The sequence below is a fragment of the Typopeltis vanoorti genome, chromosome 23, assembly GCF_054136105.1.
Source record: "Typopeltis vanoorti isolate ZY-2024b chromosome 23, IOZ_Tvanoo_1.0, whole genome shotgun sequence".
In the NCBI taxonomy this organism is placed as follows: Eukaryota; Metazoa; Arthropoda; class Arachnida; order Uropygi; family Thelyphonidae; genus Typopeltis; species Typopeltis vanoorti.
Genome location: NC_143571.1, coordinates 69,648,816 through 69,674,467, shown reverse-complemented (window position 1 = coordinate 69,674,467; position 25,652 = coordinate 69,648,816). Strand labels below are relative to the sequence as shown.

Here is a 25,652-nt window from a genome sequence, read left to right as displayed (position 1 = left end):
ATATTTAACAATACAAAAATAGTTGTCAGTTCAATGTTAGTAAATGTAAAGTTATGCACTTAGGTGTGGTGAGATTTTCATTGGCCTATTATATTAGTGAAATTATGCTAAAAGAAAGTGATCAGGCTAAGAATTTTGGAGTTTTAGTAGCTAAGAAGTTGAAGTTCAAGGGTTATATAGCCAAGATTGCAAATATAACTTAGAGGATAACTGCAACACTGAAATGAACACCAAATATAAGGATAAGGAAGTCATTTTGCCACTTTACAAGGCTGTGATTCATTCTCATCTAGCCTACTGTTTGAGAATCTAGTCTTGTGGTTTCCAAGGTAATGCAGATACAGTGTACAGAAAGTCAAAGGAGAGTGTTCAGATGATATTAGGACGGTGGAATGTATATTATGAAGATGGATTGAGAACTTGTGAAATGCAGACATTAGCAAACAGGAGAAAGAGAGATGGTATAAAAAAATCACAAAACTTCCAATAGGATCACACAGCATACCAATATGGGGAATTTTTAATTTATAGAGGGTGGGGAAGAGGATATCCATGGAATTTGAGAACTTGATTTTTTTGTCATAGGACAGGGCATGATTATTTGGAATGGCTTTCTTTTGAAGATAGTGAGTGCAGGTAGTGTGTGAATGAACTTAAGGTATGACTGCTAGTGTCGGTGGCCTCCTATAATGGGTCCCTAACTCAATGGAAGTCTCTGATAATAATAATAAAACATGGGATTCACCTCTCACCAACATTCATCTGGATGTAGCCAGCATAATGACTTAATCCACTTCATAAAGCAATATTCCACAGAGAGAGAGAAATAACAGCTTTAAAAAAGATACACAATAATAAGATTATTATGACCACAGCTGATGCTACAGTCATAATGAATCGAACAGAATGCAAAAATCATTAACAAACTCAACAAATTCCATACATCTAACAGATGATGGCAGAGACAATCCTACTATAAACTTCTGAAGCCATTAACAAAATTGCTTCCTCTCCACAATGTTCTTTCCCCTTTACAAAAAATTCTGTTCATTCCAAAACTACAGTATTCTTAAAAATTCAGATGTGAATGGCTTGATATTACATCCTCTATTTACTAATGTATCATTAACTTAGATCAGTGGTCTGATAAAGCTTCCAAGGGCAATTTCAATCAGAAATTGCCCTTGGAAAAAAAAAAAAATACTGAACTAAAAGACATATTTCGGTGATTGTATCACATTTTTTTTTTTTTTTATTATTCAGTTATACAATATACTGAAATAATAGTTCCCGACAAGTTTTGTAAATCATAGGATTTACATCTTCAGGGGTAAATAGTATAACTTAAAGTTTAAACAAGAGAAATTAATAAATACAAATCATAACCATATGCTATTCATAAATTCAAATAACAGAATGAAGATATAAAATGTTGTATATATATCTGCATTCTGTTATTTAAGTTTATGAATAGCCAGACGGTTATGATTTGTATTTATTAATTTCTCTTGTTTAAACTTTAAGTTATACTATTTACCCCTGAAGATGTAAATCCTATGATTTAAGAAACTTGTCGGAACTATTATTTCAGTATATTGTATAACTGAATAATAAAAAATGTGGTGTAATCACCAAAATATGTCTTTTGAACCAATTAGCCACAGAAGTCTATGCCTGCAAATACTGAATTATTCAAATTGACTGTACATACATGCAAGTTATGTTACATGAAAAGGAAAAAGATACCAACAAGATAGAATTGCAATTGCATTCCTCTCCAATCCTCCCTTTAGTAATTTTCTAAGTAGAACCCCTAGAGAATAAAGCAATCAATAGCAATATACAAACCTGTAGTATGGCTGTACTATTTAGTTATGTGTTTATTATTTGGCCTCATGGCTCAGCAACATTAAAAAAAAAAATTTTCAAAGTTTATCTTCATCAATTTATGGAAAGCCAAAACATGGATGCACACACACTGGAAAAAAACTTAATCACACTATCGCCAGTCTAACAATATGGTATTTAAAAAATAAAATAATATAAAAAGCTTATTTGTTTCAATGCCAGAGTTCCTGTTGCACTGTCATCAAAGCATTCAACAACCATTACTACACATTTTTTAGCGAGCACCACAACCACAATAAAACAGATAAAACTTGCTTCTTCCCCAATACAGTAATACCAAAATATATATGTAAATAAGTTTTTTTACCTTGGGAATAATGTATATTAGGTTACCAAGTAATTTTATAAACTTGGTTATTTTACTCCTAATCCCAAGTAAGCAAACAGTTAAGTTTGCACCTGAACATAGTTCAAGTCTAAAGGTGGTGCAACACCAGGGCAACTTATTGTAAAGGTGGGTAAAGCTCTGATCACTATTCATAGTATTTTTCCATAATGTAAAGCACATCTCACTAAGAGATGTATACTGCAATACATTTTGGGTGGGGTCACTACCCCGACCGGTTTCAACCTTTTTTGAGGTCTCCTCAGTGAGGAGAAATAAAAAAAAAAAAAAAAAATAAATAAATAAAACTTATTTACATCTATATCTCCTCCAGAGATTCTTATTCAAAATAAAAACACCTTGTAGCAACTTGTATAGGTAAAGTTGATAAGGCTCTGTATTACTAAAACCTTGGTATTTAGGGTCTAGCTACTCACTGAGGAGACCTCAAAAAAGGTTGAAAACGGTCTGAATAGTGACCCCACCCATAATGTATTGCAGTATACATCTTTTAGTGAGATGTGCTTTACATTATGGAAAATACTAAGAATAGTGATCAGAGCTTTACCCACCTTTACAATGAGTTGCTCTAGTGTTGCACCACCTTTAGACTTGAACTACGTTCAGGTTTGCACCTGAACGTAGTTCAAGGTTTATATATATATATATATATATATTTATATTGTTCAAAATAAACTTTATTTGAAATGAAAATCATATCATATAACAGAAAATTTTGCACAAGTCAAGAAAAACAGTAAATTCAAAATCTATTATGAATAATAACACTAAACAAACAAAATAACTAAGTTTTATGGTAATAATGCAGCTATCCCTTTTTAGCAATATAGGCTTAATATTAATATATTAATAAATAGATTATTTATTAATTAAAATTTTTAAATTAGAAAGAGTAATAAATCAGAATGCCTGAACAATAAGAATATCAGAATAAACATGATATTTAAATCAAATTTTAAAAGTGAGCCAAAAAAAGATGTGAGAATGGGAAACAATGTTGAAGGTGAAAAATATGCAAGTAAAGATATACCAAAAAGTAAAAATAAAACAAAGTTTGGATAAATTTAAAGATTATGAAATTTAAAAACAGTGAGCTATAAAAAAACTAGTAAAGATGACCAGCCAGCAGTAAAAATAATGGTATGCTGACTGTCCTGAAGGATCATCAGAAAAAAGAAAAATATTCCAGTTTTTCTATAATGCTGGCTAATCATCTTTTTCTACATTATTTCTTTATTTTTTCTCATAATATTTTTAAATTTTATAACCTATAAATTCACTACCTTCCCAATGTGGTTTTATTCTTACTTTATACCTTCCATATTGTTTCCCAATCTTACATCATTTTTCAGCTCACTACCACCTAAAATTAATAAATTAATCTTAAGCATTCATGCTTCATGAATTACCACAATAACTTAGCTTTTTTTGTTTATTGTCTTAAAATAGGAGCCACATTAAACTTGTTTGCAAATATTTATTCAAAATACTGAATGACACTGTATTCACTTGAATGGTTCTACAACAAACATGCATCTACGGATGACTGACTTGTTACCCCCCCCCCACTTATGATTGGGCAACTCACCACAGCAATTTATACATTTAAAACAAACCTCTTCATTATGCCATGCAGTTTCATCCAAAATTGGAATTATTTACTGATATTTCAAGCTTGAGCCACTTAATATAAACAATTAAAAGATCCCTATTGTTAATATCCTCTCTAGTGGAATGTCTTTGTCATTTTAAGTGTTAGGGTTCTTTGTTCTTTAGTTAGCATGTAAGAAAGTTCTGAATGTCTGCTACATCATCAGACAGGAGGCATCCTACTGTCTGTGCTATTTGAATATCTTCTGTGCCAATTGCATATATTGCACCTTCTACTCCATTACATTCATTAACAACACTGGGCAATTACCACAATAACTTAGCTTTTTTTGTTTATTGTCTTAAAATAGGAGCCACATTAAACTTGTTTGCAAATATTTATTCAAAATACTGAATGACACTGTATTCACTTGAATGGTTCTACAACAAACATGCATCTACGGATGACTGACTTGTTACCCCCCCCCCACTTATGATTGGGCAACTCACCACAGCAATTTATACATTTAAAACAAACCTCTTCATTATGCCATGCAGTTTCATCCAAAATTGGAATTATTTACTGATATTTCAAGCTTGAGCCACTTAATATAAACAATTAAAAGATCCCTATTGTTAATATCCTCTCTAGTGGAATGTCTTTGTCATTTTAAGTGTTAGGGTTCTTTGTTCTTTAGTTAGCATGTAAGAAAGTTCTGAATGTCTGCTACATCATCAGACAGGAGGCATCCTACTGTCTGTGCTATTTGAATATCTTCTGTGCCAATTGCATATATTGCACCTTCTACTCCATTACATTCATTAACAACACTGGGCAATACTTGTTGTCACACATGGATCTGTTATTTCATCCCAGAAGTCTTTGTTTGCATGTTTGATGTGAGTCGAGTTTGAGAGACGGCCTAAGGTGTTGTCCAGTAGCAGAAGTACCTAGGGTTCAAAATTATTTCATTTGTACTAGTACTGGACAGCAAGACAACACAGCTGAACAAGCCCACTGTTACCAATGCTTTTCTATCAGGTTTCCCTATTACAAGCAAATTCAGTTTGGAAAATGCTTGCATAGCATAAAGTGTTTCAGAATGTAAACAAACATTCGTTTTCAGCTTCACATTTCCAGAAGCATTTATCCATTTTGAATATCAAATTTGGTGAATATCTTCCTTTCTTCCCCCACCAAAGCTCGAAGTTATACAGAAAATTCTGCTGCTGCCGGGATGTTGATACTTGCATTGCTTCCAATTCTACCAATCTTGCATGTTTTTTGAATTTCTCAAATCATACAAAAGCAACAAAAGTCTTTATTGTTGCTTTGGCTTCCTGGGCATTTAAATGACAAAATAAGCTTAATGTTTTGTGTTGAATAACCACTTATGTGAGTGGCATATGAGGCTGTATATACTGAAACACATCCCCCCCCCCATGTTCTCTATGATGATATCATATGTGCATGCTAATTTAGTTGTAAGGTAACTATAATTGTGCATAGAATTTTTATCAGCTTGACTGAAAACTGTTTTTGAACATGACCGTGCCAATCCTAATGTGTTTGCCAGATGCTTTTCTTTTCTCCAGCTTCTATCCTTATAATCTGCATTTTAGTTTCTATTTTATAAAAAAAATTAAAATGACTATGTATAATAAGTATGTGTGTGTGTATACACACATATATATTTATAGTGTACACAATATTATTGAGTATTAAATATTGCTCAAAACACGGAGCTATTTTTTATATGGAACATCAAAAATGACAACAAAAACTAGCTAACTTTGTTCTAAGAAGATTTGTTAATTGGGATATTACTGCATACAGATATGTTGGAAACCAAAGTGTACATGGGACTGAATCTGGTGGTAATGAACCTGGAGGCTTTCCGATCAGCTAGCAAAAAATCATGCAACCAAATATTTTGCCAGTTCGTGACTGCTGGGAGATTCCCCTCTGTGTGGGCAGTGTGTTTACAAGTCTGTCACCTCTCACTGCATGTTCCACTTCCTTTTATCTCTTCCGTATGAAACACAATGAACCTCGACTGAAAGAAATGCGTTTTTACTGTGGATCTCAAAAATTCTCCCATACAAAATAGTTAAAAAAAAAAACCATAAAAAATCCTACCAAAATATCACAAAAGACAACAGAGATCCAACCCATCAACACTAATTCTTACCAAAAAAAGAGTTTCCACATCCACTTCAACCTTCGTGGCCTAAACAGCAAATATAAACAATGTGCACCACCACCCACAGTCATCTAGACCTGAACTGCTGTTCTTTTGAGAACCCCAACTGGCCTCCTCAACAGCCACTGTACACCTCGACTGCCCAACTACACATTACAGCTCTTTTAGCCACAAGGGTGGCACTTGTGCATTCATGAGAACTGATTTGCAGTCTCTGGCATGGTATGTCAGTTCTTCCCTTTTCATATGCTCCCCCTCTATCATCTCCAAAGTGTATCAACAACCCTAACCTCTTCAACTTTCTAAAGCTCGACTTTTCACAGTCTAAAGTACCCCAATAGTGAGGTCATCCTTCTTGAGGACTTCAACATCCACAACACATATTGGCTCCCCTTCTCCTGTTCACCAATCAAGCAGGCAAGGATGATGATGTGTTAGCAATCAACAATGACCTATCTCAGATCATCAATCTTCCCACCAGAATACCAGGCGACTCCCTCCAATTCGCTGATACATTTGACCTCTTCCTAACAAGCTACCCTTTCAGGTATACTGTAGTCATCAGTTCTCCTCTTGGAAACTCAGACCACAACCTCATACAAGTCTCCTTTACTGCAGAACAACCTACACCCATCAGTTCACAGTCTCGTGTCCTTTGGGACTACAAGTTTATCAACTGGGATGACCTCCATGATTTCTATTCTTCCTTCTCATGGTCTGACTACTGCTTCAGTTCTGATCCAAACACCTGCTCAGATCGAATAACAGAAATCATCCTCACAGAATTAAGGCTTTCATCCCTTATTCCATTGCAAATTCTCAGCCACCATCCAAGCCTTGGTTCTCAAAAAAGTGTGCCAATGCTTGAAAAAGAAAAAAACCTCTGCTTACCACAACTGGCTCAAGACCAAAACTCCAGCTGCCCTCTCTGCCTATACTGCAGCCTGCAACAGTTGCAAAAGAATCATCACCAAGTCCAAGTCAGACTTTGAAAGGGCCAAATGCTGCAAACTAGTCTCATTCTCAAATGGCAGTCACTCCTTCTGGTCTCCTGTCAGGGCCATTGGATGCAACTTCTGTCCATCCAGGTTTCCACCATTCACATCCAGATGATAGTGTGGTTGCCTCACCAAAAGACAAGGCCAACTTACTTGCATCAGTCTTCTCTTCCACTTCCTGCATTGATGACCTGGGCGAAGTTCCCTCCACTCCACAAAGAACTGCTCCCTTCATGTCTTCAGATTTCTTTCTGTTGAAAGAAATCTGAAAGATCCTGAATAGCCCGAACTCAAACAAGGCATCTGGTCCTGATGGACTTCCAATCCTATTCATAGCTTTGCTGATTCCCACCTATTGTGTTAAAAAACTGTGCCCCAGAACTAACACCTATCCTGTATCGTCTCTTCAATATTCCTATTCAACTGGCAGTTACCCGACAAAATGGAAACAGATTCACATTCAGCCATCCCAAAGAAAGGTGATAAAACCATCGAACTACCACCCAATTGCTCTCACTTCTGTTCTCTCAAAAATTATGGAGAAGTTCATCAACAACCAACTCTTGAACCACCTAGAGACATACCAACTAATCAGTGACCAGCAGTATGGATTCTGCCACTCACGTTCTACAGCTGAACTCGCTTTCATCACCCATATGTGGACTTAGACCATGGAAAAATTTGGAGAAACTCACATGGCTGCCTTTGACATCTCAAAGGCATTCAATTTGGCACAGAGACCTACTCACCAAACTGTCATCCTATGGTGCGCCTTACTCACCTGCAACTGGATTGCCAACTTTCTCACTGTTTGCTTACAATGTGTCATGGTGGATGGCTTAATCTCTTCAGTTTTCCACACAAATGTAGGAGTACTCCATGGTTCTGTTCTTTCACCCACTCTCTTCCTCTAAATAACATGTTCTCACAGACTTCCAATCCTACTGATAGCACACTCCATTCTGCCTTTTCATTTGACAAATGTGTTAGTGCTCAAGTATTAGAATCCTTAAGATCTACCACAACCAGGGACCTGAATTCAGATCTCCTAGCTTTATCCCATGGGGCTAGGACAACCTTGTGAACTTCAGAAACCCAGTTCTGTCTGATCTCTTGCATTTGGGTTCTTCTTGAACCCAATGTCCCCAAAAACGCAATTCTGTTTGATCTCTCACAAGAAAGAGCTTGCATCCCTCTCCCTTACCTTTAGAAATACTGAGATATTGAAACATGATCAGATTTCTCTTCTTGGATGGACTTGCACCTCTGATCTTTCCTGGTACAATCATATTTCAACTACAGCTTCTTCAGTTGTCAAAAAACTTGATGTGCTTTTTCACACAAGATACTACTTCACAACTCTATACAAAGCACAAATCTGCCCAGCCATGGAATACTGTTCATATATTTGGGGTGACACACCAAAATCCTCTCTAAGATTGCTCAATGCTATCCAGAAGAAGGCAATACAGCTAATTAATGATCCCTCCCTCTCTCACAAATGTTCAGTTTCTGCCTTGTGCCTCTTCTACAGATACTTTCATGGACAGTGCTCTGCTGAATTGGCCACTATTATTCTTCTGCTCTCCTCCAAAATCATTAAAACAAGGGGAAACTGCTAACCAACACCCTTTTACAGTCCACCTTAAAACTCCCTGAACCAACTTCACTCCTTTGGAACAGTCTCTCCCACTCTGCCGTCCCCCAAAGATTACAAACCTCAGCTGTTCAAGCTGAATGTGAACAGTCACCTCCTTTCTTCTATTCCTCTTGTCCCCCCCCCCCCCCCACAGCACTAGTGTGCTATAGGTCTTGTGGTATTTCGTGTTAATATTTGCCTTAGGGAATATAAGAAATGCATCATCACCAAATTCCTGATACATAACCTAAGGGAGTGAACAGGATATTATGATAGCACAAAGGTTTATAATTATTGCTAACTTCCTATTGGCAATGTTCCACCAAATTAATTTATCTGTGAGTACTCCAATATCATAAAAATTTATATTTCAGTCTTCTAAGGGCACTTCACAAATTGCATCAACGAACCTAGATCTTGGTGTTCTTCTGGGTTGGGTTCCTAACATCTTGACATCAAAAACCTGTTTTTGCTAACTTTTCTCTCTCATTCTGTTTAAGTGATCATATGTAACTTTTCATGTAAATTTGTACACATCTTTATGCTGAAACATGGCATACATAATGACTAGTCCATTTCCTGAGTTGAAATCCAGCAGGTTTTTATCATTATTATTTGCTTTACCCTTTTCTCCAAATTTATCTAAAACATTTCTGTACAGCTGGTACCAATTTCCTACTCTGCTGTTCTTCAATATCTCCAACAGGGACTATTTTTGTATCAGCTGCCTTCTCTAATGACTAAAAAAAAATACCTCTACTTCTTTAGTAGAACATTCTGTGGAACCATAGGCATAAATAAGTCTCTTGTGCAATTTTCCATTTTGATGTCTGCCCACATCACTATTTGATAGTGATGTGGGCAAACATGGATGATTAGGTGTTGATTACTATAGCTACTGTTTCTTTTCCTTGGTCATTACTGCTGAATATAACATACTGTATTTATTAGAACAATCACACCCTTTTATCTTTCTTTGTTTCACTAACACCAATTATGTTGACCTGATACGTCTCTAATTCTTCTGCCTGCACCACTACTTTTCCATTAATATCCCCATACAATGATGGTGTCAATCTTGAATTTTGCTGGTGGTGATTTGGAGTTTGTTCTGGTAGCTAACTTTTCACACTGTTTGTCCTGGTTCCCTAAAGTAAAAAAGCAGAGACCTTGTTTATGCAGATAACACCCCAACAAGCATAAAATTCCACCATGTTATGTTACCATATTGTTTTGGTTTAGAGAAGGCAAGACATTAGATCAGAAGATTCAAAAGTCAGTTCCCCATGTTCCTTAAAAAGGCCATGTGAGATAAGAAATGCATTATTATGGAAGGAATACTACCATCATTAAGATAAATTAGTATACTGGCAGACCATGCTTTTAAAATTCCATCATACATAATTAGAAAGATAGAAGGAAACTACACTGTTATATAAAAGTCATAAGTTGGAAAGATTATTTTCTGAGTCAGCAGCAAGGAAGAGGCAACCCCCCTCGCCCAAACCTCAATAAGTATAGTTTCATTAATTTGCCAAAAATTTGGGACAGTCATTTTTAAGAGTGACTTTACCTTGACAACTGTCAAATTCTTTTTGTCCAACATTAAAGTGTATCAAAACACACCTGTATTGTATGGATGGTAATTCTTTTATATGTTTATTAAAATTTTGAATTGTTGCGTTACCACTTAATGGTGGAGCCTGGGAACCATAACAAGTATAGGTAGTAAGTGAATTTCATCACATGATGTGAAACAATTATTCTGCTTAGTGAAGAACTCAAGGAGCTTGAATAAGTTAAATAGATTTCTGGGTTATGTATCCAATAGATCCATTACCAATACTAATGTATAACCTTTCTTGAGTTGGATTAACCTAATAAAAAAAAGTTGTGCTCTGAACATGCTGCTTTGTAATCCAGTGAAATATTACTAGATAAATAACTAATTCTTTGGATTGTTTCGCTCAATACTGCTACACATAAGCCTATCAACATGTTTAAGTTTTCCACTTTGCACGTGGTTTCAAAATACAACCTCTAGATATTGGAATCAAATGTTAGTAAGTTCTTCCTTTCTTTCCAACCTCCGAATGATTCATAGTACTAACAATCTTTCCTGTTTGGGATGCAATAAATTACTGAAAGTACCAAAATTTAAATAACAAACTAGACAAAAATCTTCTAATACAAATTAAAACATAAAAAATATAAAAATTCAGGTACTTGTACTTTACCTCCTCAGTGCAAAGATAACTATGTGCTTCTTTCCATCCACAGTAATAACTTTTGAAAAACAATTAGGCTAAGGAAGAAAAAAAAATGGAATAAATCTCTTGCAATTGTATGAGTATATTGTAAATGGATGATTTCCACATATTTTAATGCTCATTTTATTTAGCTTAATCTTTCTTTTTACATCATGAAATTAGACATGGCATTATGTGATGCTTATCTGTAAAATTCAGATATCAACCATAAACATTATTTATGTTAATGATTTAACATAAATTACCACAACACTCTTCTAAAGCTCATCACAATATAAGATTAAGCACAACAGAGAACAGAAAGACTAAAATTAATTTCATGATAAATAAGTTAACAATTATGGATAAAATATTTCTGTCATACAGCCAAGTTTATTTATGCTAATATAACTATAAGGAAAAAGGTAAGAAATGTACTTACTTATATATAACTGGCCATTACAGAGTAAGTAATGAACATTCATTGGAATTTTCTTTTCATACAATAGAAACAGTAAAGTAATTTTGAAACCTCCTTCACAACTGTAACAGAGGAGCTTCATTTTTAATAATATTTGTTTCTTAGTTTATTTTAGGTGGCTATTGTAATATGTAATTTGAAAGATAAAGTGTATGCCTTTCAAAGGATGATAACAAATAAGCATTGTAGAATTTCAAAGAGAATAAAACAAATTGACAGTGTCAAAACAAGCATGCAAGTTATGTTCTGATAAAGGTTTATATAATTTAATACCAATTTTAGATATTCTAGCATGAAACAGAAACATAAAATGAAAGGGTGTAACACAACTCTAAATGAAACACGGTCAGGGTTTGTCCCCAACCCCATCCCACACCATTTCCACATTGAAGTCATATTTAAGGGAAAAAAAATTCTAAACACTAAAGATTTGATGTGAAAGAAAATCAATATTTTTTGCAAATGTTTCTAAAAGTTTACACATAAAACCTGAACTTAAAAGAGCTTGGGAAACATGAAGATCCAGAAAAAATGAAGAGAAATAAACACAGCAGTTCTTAACTGGTAAATAATTTTCACTGCTTGGTGTGAGACACCACTAAAACCTTGCTTACTGGAGCCCTGAAATTGCTTGAGAAAATAACTTTGTTTTGCCTATGTTTAGTCGTCTGTATAGCAGGAGTCTGGTACTACTATGTACCAGATATTTTTGTGTTTCTATTAAGAAACACAAAAATATCTGGTAAAGAAATTACTGTCCTGCTTGCTGGACATCTGAAATAGCTAGAAAAAAAGCTCCAAGTATGATCTCTGGAGCAGGATTTCTGAATTGTCCCATCATCATTTTATCACTTGTGCTAACAAATAAAAAAATGAACAATGCACTTTCAATAAATTCTCAAGTTCTCTCTTCCATATATGTTCTTCAAGCAGTGCATACAACAAGTACTACTGGGAATTTATTAGTAGCTTCATATCCTAAACTGTCTTATCAGTGATGCTGATAAGATAATTTGTGATTAGTTATTTCTACATCTGAATTACTGATATCTTATGAGTAATTTTACCCCAGATTGTTCTAATATTCATTGTTAACATATATCTTTCAAGTGTATATAATTAGTACAACATAGGTTAATCATACCTCACATGAATGGTTAATAAAGCGAGCAGCATTTCCATGCATTGTAGCATCCACCACTTCATTATCATCAATACGAAACATGTAACAACCAATACCCTAAAAAAAGTAACAGTAAGACACATTAATAATTGTTGTTAATTATTTATTACAACAACGATTATACTAATATTTTAGTATACGAATTAACGTATACTAAAATATTAATTATAAAACTTTAATTAATACTTTTCAATAATTCGGCAATCAGAGATCACAAAAAACAATGAGATGTGTGTGTGTGTAGGCACTAACACTGAGCATATGAGACTAAAGAAAGGCAACCAAAGTTGAGCCGAGAGTCCTAAATGGCACCCCCTAGTGAGTTAAATTGGGTAGCCTTGGCCATTGGGCTGAAATCTCAGGATTAATGCTTCCCAAATTTGGGGCAGTATCGTGCATCAAAATTTGTTGAGTTTTCAAATGTTTTTCAGAGCTGTGGGAGCTCTGAGGAACAGCCTTTCATATTTGTATTTGTTGTGGTGTAATAGAGTGGCCTTCTTCCAGTATATCCTGTAGATATCCAAAGCATGGTCAGCAATTTCTGACAGGCTGTATTGGTGGAAATGGATGTAGTCTTTGTATTCAGAAATTATTGTATTGGCTGTCCTGCCTGTTTGGCCAGAGTAGGACAGTTTGCAGTTGGGGATCTAAATAGCAGAGTAGGAAATGATTGTCAGACATACAAAAATAATTTGGGAAAATTTGGAGAAAAGAGCAAAGCCAATAATAATGGCAAATACCTGTTGGATTTCTGCTCAGGACATGGACTGGTTATTACTAACACCATGTTCCAACATAAAAACGTGCACAAATTCACATGGAGAGAAGAGGCAAGGAATAAGAAAAGTCCCATTTTCGATAATTCTCAATTTCAAATCCTGGATTTGAAATTGGAAGTGATCACTATTTAGTCTTGAGCAGGATAAAATTGAATTTAAAATTGAAAAGAATAACAAGTAAGAAAGTTTTAAAGAGAATAAAAGTTGAGCAGCTCTCAGATGTGAACTGTAGACTAAAACACACAAAGGTTATTGAAGAAAAAATGACAGAGTTTGAGAACAGGAACCAAACCTTGGAGATTCAGTGGCAAGCCTTGAAGAAAACCCTGATTGATTCAGCCAGAGAGGCATGCGTTGAAGTTGTCTGCAAGGATAGAAAAATCAGAACTCCCTGGTGGACACAGGAAGTTAAAGAGGCAGTGGAGGAAAAGAAGAAAGCATATCAAAAGTTCCTGGCAAATAAGTGAGCTTGTGTTCTTAGACAATACAGACACAAATGTAAGAAAGCTAAACACTGTGTAAAACTAGCTAAACAAAAGTCATGGGAGGACTTTGCCAAAAATATAGAAAATAAATATCAAGAACATGGCAAAATATTCTGGAGGTTGTTGAAGAAGCTTAGAAATGGAGGAAAGAGTGCTGTAAAAGGAGTTAGAGATGATAAAGGTGACATGAAAACAGGAGAAAAAGATATCCTTGAAGTATGGAGTAATTACTTCGAAAAATTGCTAAATGAAACTAACAGTGATGACAGCACAGTGGTAAAAAACACTCAACAGGCATACAGTCAGGAATACATATCCATACTTGAAGTAGAAAAAGATATCAAAGGCTTGAAATGTGGAAAGGCAGTAGGAGTAGATGATATTCGACCAGAAATGCTGAAGAATGGTGGTATAAAAGTCTTACAGTGGCTGCACTGCATAGTTCAGAAGGCATGGACAGAGTACCCCGGATGATTGGAGTAGATTGTTGAAAGTTTAAGGCGGTGTTGTACCACCTTACCCCAGTCCTAAAGATACTTTCAGGTGCAAACTTTGTTTGCTCACACTTGGATAAATGATTAAACTAAATTTATTAGATTGGAGTAGAGCTATAATAGTACCATATATAAAAAGGGAAATAAAACTGAATGCGAGAATTATAAAGGTATTTCCTTACTGGGTGTTTCCAGTAAGATTTATACAAGTATACTTGAGAAATGGTTGAGAAGAATTGTGGAAGAAAAGCTTGGTGAAGAACAAGCTGGATTCAGGCCAAATAGACGCTGTCAGGATCAGATCTTCACGTTACGACAAATAGTCGAGAAATCATGGAAATATAACAAACATCTGTATTTAAGTTTTGTCGATCTAGAAAAGGCATATGACAAGGTACCAAGAGAGAAGCTATTCAATACGCTACAGTTACATGGTGTCAATGGGGTATTATATCAAGCAATACTTAGTCTTTATTTGAGTTGTAAGTCACCAGTTAGAATTGAAGGAAGTACAGGAAGATGGTTTAAGGTTAAATCTGGTGTGAGACAAGGATGTACATTATCCCCTCTGTTATTCATTATCTATGTGGATCACATTATGAAGGAAAGTAGTATTAAACATGATATCAAAATTGGAGATCTTAATGTCAGCTTTTTGCTTTATGCGGACAATGTTATACTTCTAAATAAATCCGCTAGAAGTCTGCAAGATTCCCCGACTAAACTGAATAACTGTTGTATAGATATGGTATGAAGGTCAACAATAAAAAGGAAAAAAAAATGAAAATAGGCAGATTTGTTGAAAAGGTCAACTGCGTTGTGAATGGAGAACCTGTGGAACAAGTAAAACGTTTCACCTACTTAGGCATGATTTTTAGTGAAGATGATAAATTAAATATGAAATAGACAACAGAATCAACAAAGCTGGTATGGTAGGAAGTCAATTGAATAAATTCATATGGAATAAGAAAGAAATTAGTCAGAACACTAAATTAGCTGTATACAAGACAGTGTTCAAACCAATTTTAACTTATGGATCTGAGAGCTGGGTCAGAAGTAAAACACTTGACCAAAGACTAGAGACAATAGATATGAGGGTCCTGCGAAAATTTAGGGGCATGAACAGATGGCATCGATGGCAATATTATATTAAAAAAACGAGGATATTAGGAAAGAACTTGACATTGTCAGCAACCAGGAATGCGTTAGCAGAGCTAATCTCAGGTGGTATGGTCACTTAAACAGAATTGGCGAGGAAAGATTAGCCAAACAAGTGTTCTCTGTCAGGTTTGCAGGAAAACGACACAGAGGAAGACCAAGATGTAAGTAGATTGATACAGTACAAAGCGCCTTAGACGATAAAAATATAAGATCTGGTGTGAGACTCCAACATTATCAAAGAGATAATGTTGGAGTCTTGACAAGTAACAGACTGATTTCGAAGAAAATTGTAGATAGGAAATTAGCAATGATGTAAATTTTTCATGTAGTACTATCATATCCTGTACACCCCTTGAGGGTACATGGCAGGAATTTGAAGATGATGATGATGTTGATGACGATAATAGTTTTATAATGTGATTTTGCATCTTACTATTCATAGGAAATCTAAAGTCTCTTAAATGAGATGTATCATTACTCCCATCTATTTTCTGCTGTGATATCCTTAATGATATGTTTTTATTTATTTTTAAATAGAGTAAACCTTAATTTATCCATTCACACTGAGAAAGCCATTTGCTTGCCAGTCAGGTGAAGGTATAATTAAACAATGCGGTACAAGAAGAAAAAAGTTACATTTATCCATTCATCATCATCATCAAATTCCTGACATGTACCCTCAAGGGGTGTACAGGATATGATAGTACTACATGAAAAATTTACATCATTACTAACTTCCTATCTACAATTTGCCCCCAAATCAGTCTATTACTTGTCAAGACTCCAATATTATCATCATCATCATGAATATCAAGGATTTAGGCCTAGCATGGCCTGTTCTGCCCTTAGAAGTCATCGTTGAATCGTTTAAGAGGAATTATCATTATCAGATCTTACATTTCTATCTTCTAAGGCACATTGTACTGTATCAATCGACCTATATCTTGGTCTTCCTCTGGGTCGTTTTCCTGCCAACCTGGCAGAGAACACTTGTTTTGCTAATCTTTCCTTGCCCATTCTGTTTAAGTGACCATACCACCTGAGATTAGCTTTGCTAACGCACTCCTGGATGCGGATATGTCAAGTCCTTTCTTAATATCCTCGTTTTTAATTGATATTGCCATTGATGGCATCTGTTCAAACCTCTAATCTTTTTCAGGACTCTCATATCTGTGGTCTCTAGTCTTTGATCAAGTGTTTTACTTCTGACCCAGCTCTCAGATCCATAAGTTAAAACTGGTTTTAAGACTGTCTTGTATACAGCTAATTTAGTGTTCTGACTAATTTCTCTCTTATTCCATACGAATTTATTCAATTGACTTCCTACCATACCAGCTTTGTTGATTCTATTGTCAATTTCCATATTTAATTCTTCACTAAAAATCATGCCTAAGTAGCTGAAATGTTTTACTTGTTCCACAGGTTCTCCATTCACAACACAGTTGACATTTTCAACAATTCTACCTATTTTCATTGTCTTTGTCATGCTGACCTTCATACCATATCTATTACAACAGTTATTCAATTTAGTCAGGGACTTGTAGCAGATTTATTCAGAAGTATATATAACATCGTCCACATAAAGCAAAGAGCTGACATTAACATCTCCAATTCTGATATCATGCTTAATATCACTTTCCTTCATAATGTGATCCATATAGATAATGAATAACAGAGGGGATAATGTACATCCTTGTCTCACATCAGATTTAACATTAAACAATCTTCCTGTATTTCCTTCAATTCTAACTGCCAACTTACAACTCAAATACAGACTAATTATTGCTTGATATAATACCCCATTGACACCATATAACTGTAGCACATTGAATAGCTCCTCTCTTGACACCTTGTCATATGCCTTTTCTAGATCGACAAAACTTAAATACAGATCTTTGTTATATTCCCATGATTTCTCGACTATCTGTCGTAAAGTGAAGATCTGATCCTGACAGCACCTATTTGGCCTGAATCCAGCTTGTTCTTCACCAAGCTTTTCTTCCACAATTCTTCTCAACTGTTTCTCAAGTATACTTGCATAGATCTTGCCAGGAACACTCAGTAGGGAAATACCTTAGTAATTCTCACATTCAGTTTTATTTCCCTTTTTATATATGGATACTATTAGAGCTCTACTCCAATCATCGGGAATTCATCCCTCTGTCCAGGCTTTCTGAACTATGCAGTGTAGCCACTGTAACACTTTTATACCATCATACTTCAGCATTTCTGGTCGAATATCATCTATTCCTGCTGCCTTTCCACATTTCAAGCCTTTGATGGTTTTTTCTACTTCAAGTATGGATATGTATTCTTTATTGTATGCATGTTGAGTGTTTTTTACCACTGTGCTATCACTGCTTGTTTCATTTGGCAATTTTTCGAAGTAATTACTCCATACTTCAAGGATATCTTTTTCTCCTGTTTTCATGCCACCTTTATCATCTCTAACTCCTTTTACAACCCTCTTTCTTCCATTTCTAAGCTTCTTCAATAACTCCAGAATATCTTACCACATTCTTGATATTTATTTTCTATGTTCTTACCAAAGTCCTCCCATGACTTTTGTTTAGCTAGTTTTACACAATATTTTGCTTTCTTACATTTGTCTCTGTATTCTCTAAGAGAGAGCACAAACTGACTTATTTGCCAGGAACTTTTGATATGCTTTCTTCTTTTCCTTCACTGCCTCTTTAACTTCCTGTGTCCACATGGAGTCCTGATTTTTCCATCCTTGCAGACAACCTCATCACATGCCTCTCTGGCTGAATCAATCAGGGTTTTCTTCAAGTCTTGCCATTGAATCTCCAAGGTTTGGTTCCTGTTCTCAACATCTTTCTTTTTTTCTTCAATAATCTTTGTGTATGTTAGTCTACAGTTCACATCTGAGAGCTGCTCAACTTTTATTCGCTTTAAACTTTCTTACATGTTATTCTGTTCAATACGAAATTCAATTTTATCCTGCTCAACACTACATAGTGATCGCTTCCGATTTCAAATCCTCTGTATACTCTGGTGTCCTGCACCACGGAGAAAACATCACTATCAATAATAACATAGTGAATGAGACTTTTCTTATTCCTTGCCTCTTCTTTCCATGTGAATTTGTGCACATTTCTATATTGGAACATGGTGTTAGTAATAAATAACCAGTCCATGTCCTGAGCAGAAATCCAACAAGTATTGCTTTCTCTAAAGCAATACTTGTGGGATTTCTCTAAAGCCTCAAAAAATTCCTTCACTTCTACCTGAGAAGAACCTTCTGCGGGAACATAGGTACAAATAAGTCTCATTGTCTAGTTCCCCATTCTCATATTTGCCCACATCACTCTACTTGAAATTGCCTGCCATTCAAGATTAGCCTCGTATTTAGTTTTGAATCCTATGGCTACTTGTTGTTTTCCTTGATTGTGATTGCCTGAATATAACATTTATTGCTCAGAAAGAGCTCACCAGTTTTTGTCTTTTTTGTTTCAGTCACCCCTATTTATGTCGATCTGGTACTTATCTAATTCCTCAACTAGCTCCATTTCTTTGCCATTCAGGCTTCTTATGTTGATAGTACCGATCTTCAGTTCTGGTGATTTAGGATTTGTTCCAGTAGCTGACTTTTCGCTGTTGACCCTTGTTCCCTGGCAAAAACCAATGGGGGCCTTTTTTAACCAGGCGACGCCCCAGCCGGCATGAAATTTTGTCATGTTGTACCATCGTTTTGTATTTTGGTTTAACCAATAAGATTACAATTTGGTCGGCTAAATCCCAACACGGTGAACCATGAGATGGTGAGGATTGGACATTAGGTCAGAAGCCCTGGTCGGTTTTCCGCATTCATTTAAAGGCTATGTGGAGGTCCCCTCTCAGTTATACAGCTTTGACCTTCAAGCACCCCTCAAGAGTCAGTTATTTGAAGGGATGATAATTGAGTGACTCTTCTAATATAACTTGATAGGGTTTGAAACCAGATCTTTTCGTTCAAGAGGCATGACTATGTTACAGACTTCCCAAATTTATTAAAGAACCAATCATATATATTAAAAAAACAACTAAATCTTTCATACCTTGCTTTCATACATAGTTTCTCTTTTATCAGTCAGGACGGAACGGATAACTTCCCCTGCATATTCTATAACCATCTCTCCAGCATCGATATTGCGCTTGCAAAACAGTCCACGACCATGAATTCTCGACCTGAAATAATAAAATTATGAAAATAATGAAATCTTTAAAAATACATATATAATTCTGATATCTATCTGACCTCTATGATTATTTATTTCTGACTTTAATTCTCTTTAGTCCAAATGCTTAAGCAAATAAACAGTTATTTCACTGTACATAATTCAAATTGAGTTCCCTTCTTCCATTCCTGATCAATTTGAAAAACATGTCAAAATTCTGCAGTTTTTTTTTTTTTTTTTTTTTTTTTTTTTTTTTTTTTTTAACTAGGTCTCATTCTAAATACAGTGATCTCTCAATTATCTGATCTTTATATAATCAAACCTTCAGTTAAGCAACTTTTTAATAAGTTACCATATCATCTGATTCTAGAAATAGCACCATTTAACTGTACTCTCAAGTTAAACAACCAGTATAACATAGATTTCCTAATGCAATGAGATAATTATAAATAAACTGCAGATGCCAGTGCTCTTCTTGAACATTCTTGTCCAAATTTTCTATTTTAGGGAGCAATCCTAAAAAATATCCCAGCCACTCTGAAACTTGGTTTCCTCAAATTAAAATAGTGTCAAATGCCAGCTTGATTGGCTGAATGGATACCATTTCCACTCCTCAAAGAATAGGCTCCAAGTTTGAATCCTACCATGGCATAGATGAAAGTGAATGCAATTGGGTGATATAGATGAATTTCATTATCCAGTGTGAGATAAACACCTACTTGTCACTTACTTGTTAATGTCATTGTTATCACACTGGGAAGCCTAACAAAGGCAGCTCCCCCCCCATGAAAACCACCAATTCCAACAACAAAGAATTGAAGGCTTTACTGGAACTTAAAAATTATAAAAATCAAGAATTTCATAGCCATTCTTCTAAAACTCTGATGTGCCTACTGACTGTTACACTATTAATCCCAGAACATACAAATCAAAACAATTCAAAGATTTTTTTAAAAATGTCATAGCTTGGCTGTCACAAAGGAATTATTAAAACCTTATAATTCCACCTCTCCCCAGATAGATAGGATGACAAAAATATAAAATTAAAAAAAAATAATTTTCCATTGCTGGCAAACACATTTTCACACAAAGCATTTTGTCCACTTTAAGTTCAGTGCAAAAAAACCTTCAAGGCAGTGATCTAATTGAAATCCTGAATTTCTCCTCATATCTCAATCTTCTTTCAGTTCACTCTGAAGTTGGGCTATTTTGTTTGGCAAGGCAAGGTAAATGACATTTTAAATTCTGCAATAAATTGAGGGTTCAGCTATGGGCTTTCTACCCTTCTTTCTCATTGGCAAACTACTTTATGAGGCTGTGTGAAGAGAATGCCTTAATCTCTGTCTTATACAGATCTTCTATGTGGCTATGCTATGTTTACTATTCAGCCACATGGCTGAAACACTCTAAATACCTTTCTTTTCCATTTAAATAATTAACATCTAAGGATCCAATTCAGTTTAGAAATAAAAAGCAGTAAGCAAGGTTACAAGCTATTAATTCACATTTCACGCATGCAAAACAGATGAAACTCAGAAAACAAAAACAGCAACTCATGACAAATGACAATGTTCAATTGGATTGATTGACACAATGGTCCACATACTGGCACTGGTCTGGGGAAATTTCGTGGCAGTTCGCCAAAAATTTCGTCTCCCAGAAACAACGCTCCAGCCATGTATATCAAATTTTCTAACCTCTAAGCAGCAGTAGATGACGCACTAGCTAAAAACTGTAATTTCATAACATTGGATTTACAAAATACTATCTACACTGGTTTATGTTTTTGTCTTAGCCATCAGCTGGTCTGCAAAATATTTCTCCTATTTTCCTCAGTCCGCAGATGTAAAAAGTTTGAAGACCGCTTAAAAGAAAAAAAAATGCTGGTCTAAAGTCTACAAAAGTCACATTGTGTATTGGAGAGAAGATTGTTGCTTTATAAATACCAGAGAAGTCTGGTATTAACCATTTTCTCTAACATCTTACAGAGATGGCTGGCTAGGCAATAGGTCAATAATTATTTGCTCATGTAAGATCCTTTCCTGGTTTTGGGATAGCAATGACAGCTGGCTTATGCCAAGAATTTGGAAACACTTCCTCTGCAAGTATTCTGTTGTATATTAAGAGAAGGAGATTCATAGAAGACGATGAAGCATCTATCATTTCATAGTGGGTGTCATCAGGCCCTACTAAACTAAGATGAGAAAAAGAGAGCAGTAAAAGAGCTCTTTTTATCTCTTCTTTAATAAATGACTGAATGCATGGCTCAAGCCCATTAGCAGATAAATTTAGCCATTGTTTCTCTTGCTGCTCTTTCAATATATTAAATATTCAAGAGGATATGAAGCTGTTGCTGAGATTCAGACAAAATTTTCATCCAAAGTATCTACAACAGCTTTTGGATCAGCAAAAACACATACATCATGATCTAAGGTAAACAAATAGTGTGTTCTATACATACCTTTCATTTTCTGGATTTTATTCCATTCAACTTTTGCACTGGTCATTTAATTAAATGATGAGTTAAATTGGATCCAAGATCGTTTTTGACTGTGATGTCTCACATAATGTGCTTTGGCCCAACATTCTTAAAAGCTATTAAGTTTTATGTGGTGGGGTATCTACAAAATATACCCCATGCTCTGTGTTGATCTTTTCTGACTGCCTGCATTCCCATCCACCAAATATTTGGACAGAATAAAAATTGAGATGATGTTCTTGGAATAGAGGCTGTTGCTCTCTGGCAATGTAGTCTGCTACATATTTTACTGCTTGATTGATAGGTGTTTGATAGACTGCTTCACCATTAAGTTTTGCAAGATAGGAAAAAGCATTCCAATTAGCCTGGTCCATTTTTCCATATAAGTATCTGAGCTGGAGAGCATGGTTCTTGTTAAAATATTGTGCTAAGAATAGGAAAAGTATTGCTTTGACATATGTTCTCTTCGACACTTGATGTAAGTAGTGGAAGAATGGAAGGGAAGCAGATTGTAAGAATGATTACAGAATATGAGTGGGTAGACATATGGAAGAAAGTATTGAGTGTATTATTCCAAAGGGAGAGATCATTATTACCAAGGATTCATCAATGCTATGACCTTATCTATTTGTGGTGATACTACTACTATACAGAGTATTGTGACTGTTAAATGGATTCATGTAGTTGCAACATAAGGTTACCACAATCAATTTCATTTACCTCAGCACTCAGTGGTAAATAAATTAAACATATTGTAATAAGAAATACCACAATTTAGGCATATTGCTATTGCTTCTACAGCAGTATTAAACTGATCATGATGGAAAGAAGTATGACTTCCCACTACGATAGTTACTTCTCCATGAGGAATACAGTGAAATTCCTTAAGGTAGGTGCTCATCAGGTCTGAAGTATGTTTCCTGTAGACAGAAACAGAAATTTTTGCATCTATCCTGCAACATCTTGATATCATCGATATTCTGACGAACCCATGACAGTTCAATTGTAAAAATTTTCCTATTATTTTGGCTTTATCTTCTTTTTTGCATCCTGATATATTTTGTTCTGTTTTAATTTTTTGTATTTCTTTTTTTCATCGTTCCACTTCCGACATGCTTGGGAGTGAACTGGATTCATCAATTGATGAATTGATGTTGACAATTGACACATTTAGTGTTTTTTGCAGACCAAGATTTGTTGTCATTCTTTACTACCACATTAGGCACAGGTTGTAGAGCAACAACAGGCAGTTTGGGCATGTCCATATTTCTGACATTTAAAGCATCTTAGTACATTAGGGATGTACGCTCTAATAGGACAGTTCTGATACTCTGCTTATACAGATGTTGGAGGCTTAGGTGTATCAAAAGTAAGGATGATGTTCCTGACTGGAACCAAGTGACCATCTCTACGTATTAGGATGCGCCTCACACCTGTCGCTCCCTGATCTTTAAGCTATGAACATATCTGCTCATCAGGAACATCAAGGAGATCGCATTCTGATATCACTCTTCTACAAGAATTGAGTGTTTTATGAGGTGTTACAGTGATTGGTATTCCATCCACTGATGCTACTCTCAGCAGTTTCTTGGAATTTCTGACATGATGTTTCCATAAGGATATCAATTGGACGTAATTTCTTATCAGTTATGGGAGATCCTACCAGTGTTTCTACACCCTTTTGAATAAAGAAGGGTGACATTTTCCCTATTGGCCTTTTGCATGGATGATCAGAAATACTGCTGCATTTAAACTAGTATCATATATCTTTTGTTTCTTACATCTGTTACTAAACGATGTATCTACAGTATCAGTATGTGATTGGAACTTTGTTAATGCCACTGAAATGTTTGAGGATGATGAATTCATGCTCAAGGGATTTTTGATTTGGTGCCAGAGCTCCTAACTCATCACAGAGCCACACGTGGAAACCCACTGACTAGCAAGCAATGACTGCACTTGGGAGTGGAACACCAGAGCTACCATGACTATACCAACACCACAGCAATCCTTGATCCTGGATCATGTGGTGAGAGACATTGCAAACCACCATCGGCCCTTGCAGACAAGCCCACTAACTGATTGATCCTGGCTAAGCCATCCAAGACTGCTCCCCCCTCTCTGGATGTCCACAGGTCGCACTGCATGGCAAAGACAGTGGTAGGGCACTGAATTCCAGTAATAGTAGTCTGGATGAAAGGACAGTAAGAAAGACTCGGGAGAAAATGAGCAAAGAATACGGGAAGAAAAACAAAGAAAAGAGGAAGTATGAAAAGGACCAGTACCATCACTCGATGGTCCTCTTCGCCATGAACAGATGCCCCACAGGGAGGGGGAATAGAATGAGAATTTGATGTGAAGTCATCTGCCCCTACATATGAGTAACATTTTAATGAAGTTACTTGAAGTGCAAAACTGTGCACAACTGCATTAAGAACTGAAACAAATTATGTAAACTAAAGGAATATCAATAAAAACAATAATATAATTTGCTTTCTAACTAATAAAAAAAAACAAACTTGCTACTAAGAGGAAATTGTTAAAAATAATTCTCATCAACAAAGTGAGGAAATTCAATAAAAATATGTATGATGGTTTAAATTAAAGATGCCAAGAAATTATATTATTGGTTTCATCCTTTATCCAAGTGTAAGCAAAGTTTGTGTGTGAAGTCACTTCACGACTGGGCTACTTGTATATAGAGGCTAATGCCTTTACATCAATGCCTTTAATATCCTTACAGACATATATAATACTATAATTATGGGAAGAGTCACTACTCAGACCTATTTCGACAAGTATGGGTAGTGGTCCGTGATACCAAGGTTGAAGTAATGTAGAAGTTATATTTCCATATACAAGTAGTTAAAAGGTGTAACACTGTATTACTAAAATACTATGGATTACAGATAGGCGTTGAAAGTTTTTTTCACTTGATTATACCATAAATTAAAGATGCCAGGAAATTATAATCTTTATTTCATCCTTTATCCAAGTGTAAGCAAACAAAGTCTGTACATGAAACTGATCTGGGTAGTGCCTTCCTATAATGCATAGCATTTTACATGTCCGCAAGGATATGCGCATTGCATTATGGAATACTAAGGCAAATGATGTGAAGTTAGCCTCTATATATACAAGCAGCCCAATCATGCAAACTTTGTTTGCTTACACCTGGATAGAGGATGAAACCAAGAATATAATTTCTTGGCATCTTTAATTTATAGTATAACCAAGTGAAAAAATTTTCAACATGTATGATGGTTAGATGAAAAGTACTCACACAAAGGGATATCATCACTCCTCAACAGGAAGGACTGTGTAAGATGATTTAAATCAATGTGTAGATGAGACAGAACAGCTTTCTCTTTATAATCCCTGTGAAGCCTAGAGTGCCATGGTTTCATTTTCATTTAACCTCCCAATAAGCCTCAGTGTATTTTATGTCCATCAAAATGTTTATGTGATGCATACAATA

At 35.4% G+C, this 25,652-nt stretch overlaps 1 protein-coding gene across 1 annotated transcript in view; it reads right to left on the bottom strand.

Annotated features, from left to right (window-relative positions):
* Nucleotides 1–25,652, bottom strand: part of LOC150093938 (histone-lysine N-methyltransferase 2A-like) — a 294,597-nt gene that overhangs the window by 46,724 nt on the left and 222,221 nt on the right. Inside the window, exons 15-17 of the mRNA XM_090412869.1 lie at nucleotides 19,576–19,705; nucleotides 12,560–12,655; nucleotides 10,923–10,990 (exon numbers count right to left, since the gene is read on the bottom strand). Of these exons, the coding sequence (XP_090268995.1) occupies nucleotides 10,923–10,990; nucleotides 12,560–12,655; nucleotides 19,576–19,705 (294 nt within the window). The remainder of the gene's footprint in view (nucleotides 1–10,922; nucleotides 10,991–12,559; nucleotides 12,656–19,575; nucleotides 19,706–25,652) is intronic.